The sequence below is a fragment of the Populus euphratica genome, unplaced genomic scaffold, assembly GCF_000495115.2.
Source record: "Populus euphratica unplaced genomic scaffold, PopEup_1.0 scaffold795.1, whole genome shotgun sequence".
NCBI lineage: Eukaryota > Viridiplantae > Streptophyta > Magnoliopsida > Malpighiales > Salicaceae > Populus > Populus euphratica.
The window spans coordinates 48,655-52,079 of NW_011500435.1; the positions used below are offsets into that span (position 1 = coordinate 48,655).

A 3,425-nucleotide genomic window follows, 5' to 3' on the forward strand; every position below is an offset into this window, starting at 1 on the left:
ATAAAAAAAATTAATTGTTTTCAAAAAAATTTCTAAAATGCAATATCAGATACACCAGTAAAGTTGATACATTAGCTGTGACAAATCTCTTTAATTTATTTTTTATTTTTTATTAAAAAAAGAGTTAATAAAAAAAAAAAGCACAAACAAAATGGATAAAAACTTAAACTTTTGCTCGGTAATAGACTGCAATCATGAAATAATTTTTAAAATATTTTTTTTATTTAAAATATTAAATTAATATTATTATTTTTTTTATAGTTTTGATATATTTATTTTAAAAAAATTGGATATATCATACTTAATAAAGGATTTTTTATCTTCATTTCTAAAAATATTTAGAAGCTTTTATGATAGTATTTATTTTTTTTCAAAAAAAATATACAAATAGACAACGCGAAGGATACAAAATTCTTTATTATAATTTTCAATTGAATTTTTTTTATTTTCAAAATAAAAAATATAGAAGAGAAAAATTTCTTTATCCGCTTTATTTCAATCCATACATCAATTACTTGGCACTAAATTTAAAAAAAGGTTTTTTTTTTATTTTTACTAATTTTAATACATTAATACAGGAATATAAAAATAAACAAATAATAGAAGTTTACAAAAGAGCACGAGTGCATGAGATAAACTGGTAGATAACAAAAGTCTAAAAGCATGAATGGGGCCTACCATGACAAGGAGACACGTGTAAAATCCGATGCTTCTCTGATTATTAACAACTCCTCTAACCGCGTCAAAGAAAAGTCGGGTGGAGGGAAGAATTTTGGACGACGAAAACCTCTTCAAAGCAATCTATCAATCTCCCTTCAGACGAAGACTCTGCCGGATCCGATCTATCAGTTTAAGCTCCGGGCGGCCTCCTCTTCTCCGATCCCAATTTATACATCGACATGAGTTTCCTCTTCGGCAAGAAAAAAACTCCCGCAGGTATTTATTTATTTTTCATGTTGATTAAGGATGAATTTGAAATTTTATTGGATGCTAATTTGTTTATTGATTCTCTGAGATTATTTTGTGGTTGTGAAATTCAGAACTTCTGCGGGAAAATAAGAGAATGTTGGACAAATCTATTAGAGAGATAGAGAGGGAGAGACAAGGTCTACAGACGCAAGAAAAGAAACTAATCGCTGAGATCAAGAAAAGTGCTAAGCAAGGGCAGATGGCGAGTCAGCTGCTATTTAATTAATTAATTTATTTTAAGAATTTAAAGCAGGATTTTTTTTTCTTTTTTAAATTCATGTGGTTAATTTTATTTTTAATTTTAATTTTTTGACATTGCTTGCAGGGAGCGGTGAAAGTAATGGCCAAGGACCTTATTAGGACTAGGCATCAAATAGAGAAATTCTATAAGCTCAAGTCACAGCTTCAGGGTGTATCTCTTAGAATTCAGGTATCTCTTGCTTGTCACTACTTCTTGTCCATGTTTGATGCGTTCCCTGATGCTGATGACTTTCCCCTTACTTTTTTATTTCTTAAAAAATATCTGTATCATATATGTATATATATTGAAAATATTTAGTGTTTTGCTTCGCTCTCTCTGTGTATTATAGCAGTTTTTCTTTTCTCACTGTAATTAATTCCCTTCCAATCGTGACCGAAACGTGAAATATGGTTTTTGTTTGCAAGATCATCACAAAACCGAAAGACCAAGAGCATTGGCCCATGTTTTGTTGAAAAAAACTATAACCGCTTGTTTCGTGGCCGAAGATACATTGCTGACAGTTAAAATAATACACACTGAGTTTTTGTTTGGCTGGCATGCTAGAAATCTTGGAAGACTTTGCCACATAGATATTTTCATGTAGAACAAGGAGACTGGCAGAACAAAGAATGGCTAGAATACACAGAAGCCTCTAGGCTATGCCGCTGCATTTTTTAATCCAAAATGAAGTACCTTTTGAATAACAGGAGGAAAAAAAAAAATCAGAACTTGATGTCTCATTCATCAGACAGGCTTCCTGAGTTCCTGAAGTCATAGATTGCATCTGCTTATATATAAGCATGGTAAAACTCTGAAGAGGCTAATCAGAATAGGAGATGGGATTTTAACAAAATAAATTGCCAAGAATCCTAGTTATAAAATGACATCAAGTGTTGCCAGAGTTTTATATATAGGCAAGACTTTTCTATCAAAAATATTCATTGGTTTCCCATGCTGCATTGCATTTCAGTTCATTTTGATTGGTTTTGAGATTCCAAAATATTTAAGATAGGGAAACATGTAAATTTTTATTCTGATTGAAGTTCAAATTTTGAGGTGTTCTTTTTCTTTCCCTCATGTGTGTCTAGGGTTTTCAATGTTGTTGATTTTACAATTTTATTGAACCCTTTTGTTTCATAAAAAAAGGTAAATGCATCAAACTTGGTCATATGGCTTGATGATATTAAGACATGGATGTTTTGAATAAATTTCAGACACTGAAATCGACGCAAGCAATGGGAGAGGCGATGAAAGGTGTAACAAAAGCGATGGGCCAAATGAATAGGCAGATGAACTTGCCATCATTACAGAAAATTATGCAAGAATTTGAGAGGCAGAATGAAAAGATGGAAATGGTGACTGAGGTGATGGGTGATGCCGTTGATGATGCCTTGGAAGGGGATGAGGAAGAGGAAGAAACTGAAGAACTAGTGAACCAAGTTCTTGATGAGATTGGAATTGACGTCAATCAGGAGGTAATATTGTCATTTCAACTTTTACTTTTCCATGCATGCTGGCTAAGTGATTGAGGTTTGAATTAATGATTAATCTATATACAACAATTGTTCTTGCAGCTTGTGAATGCACCATCATCTGCTGTTGCTGCCCCTGCTGCAAAAGGAAAGGTTGCACAAGCGGAAACGACAGGGAATGAAGACGGTGGAATAGACAGTGACTTGCAGGCAAGGCTAGACAATCTGAGAAGAATGTGATAGCGGAATAGACAGTGACATGCAGGCAAGGGTCGACAGTCTGAGAAGAACGTGATCTCTTTCCTATTACTCGTGTAAAATAATGATTTTAGCTTTATTGTTAAAAGCGAGAATGCCTTGGGGCCGTGTAATGTAATATCTATGAACACTCTGCCAGGAGTTGTTTACTTTTGGTTTGGTCACAGTTGTAGATTTTAATAAACAAAAAGTTCTGATGATGAATTCATATTGTAAATCCCAGAGATTGTGTATGAAGATTGTTGCCATGGAAGTGCAAAGATATCAATGCATGACAAAAATTACATGAAGCTAAAAGAAAGATATATATATATAAATAAAAGAAAAGAAAGACACAATTAACTATTAATTGTAACGGTTACTCACAAATTTCCGTGGATAATATATATATATATATATATATATATATATATATATATTATCCATAGAAACTTCTGAGTAACCGTTATAATCAATAGTTAATTGTGTCTTTCTTTTTTTTTATG

At 32.3% G+C, this 3,425-nt stretch overlaps 1 protein-coding gene across 1 annotated transcript; it reads left to right on the forward strand.

Moving 5' to 3' along the window:
- The first annotated feature begins 728 nt into the window (after positions 1–728).
- VPS2.1 (SNF7 family protein) lies at positions 729–3,188 on the forward strand. Its single transcript, XM_011011281.1, has 5 exons — positions 729–936; positions 1,041–1,171; positions 1,295–1,399; positions 2,425–2,685; positions 2,785–3,188. Exons 1-5 carry the CDS (start codon positions 900–902, stop codon positions 2,920–2,922), a joined length of 672 nt encoding a protein of 223 aa, XP_011009583.1. The 5' UTR covers positions 729–899; the 3' UTR covers positions 2,923–3,188.
- The last annotated feature ends 237 nt before the right edge of the window (positions 3,189–3,425 follow it).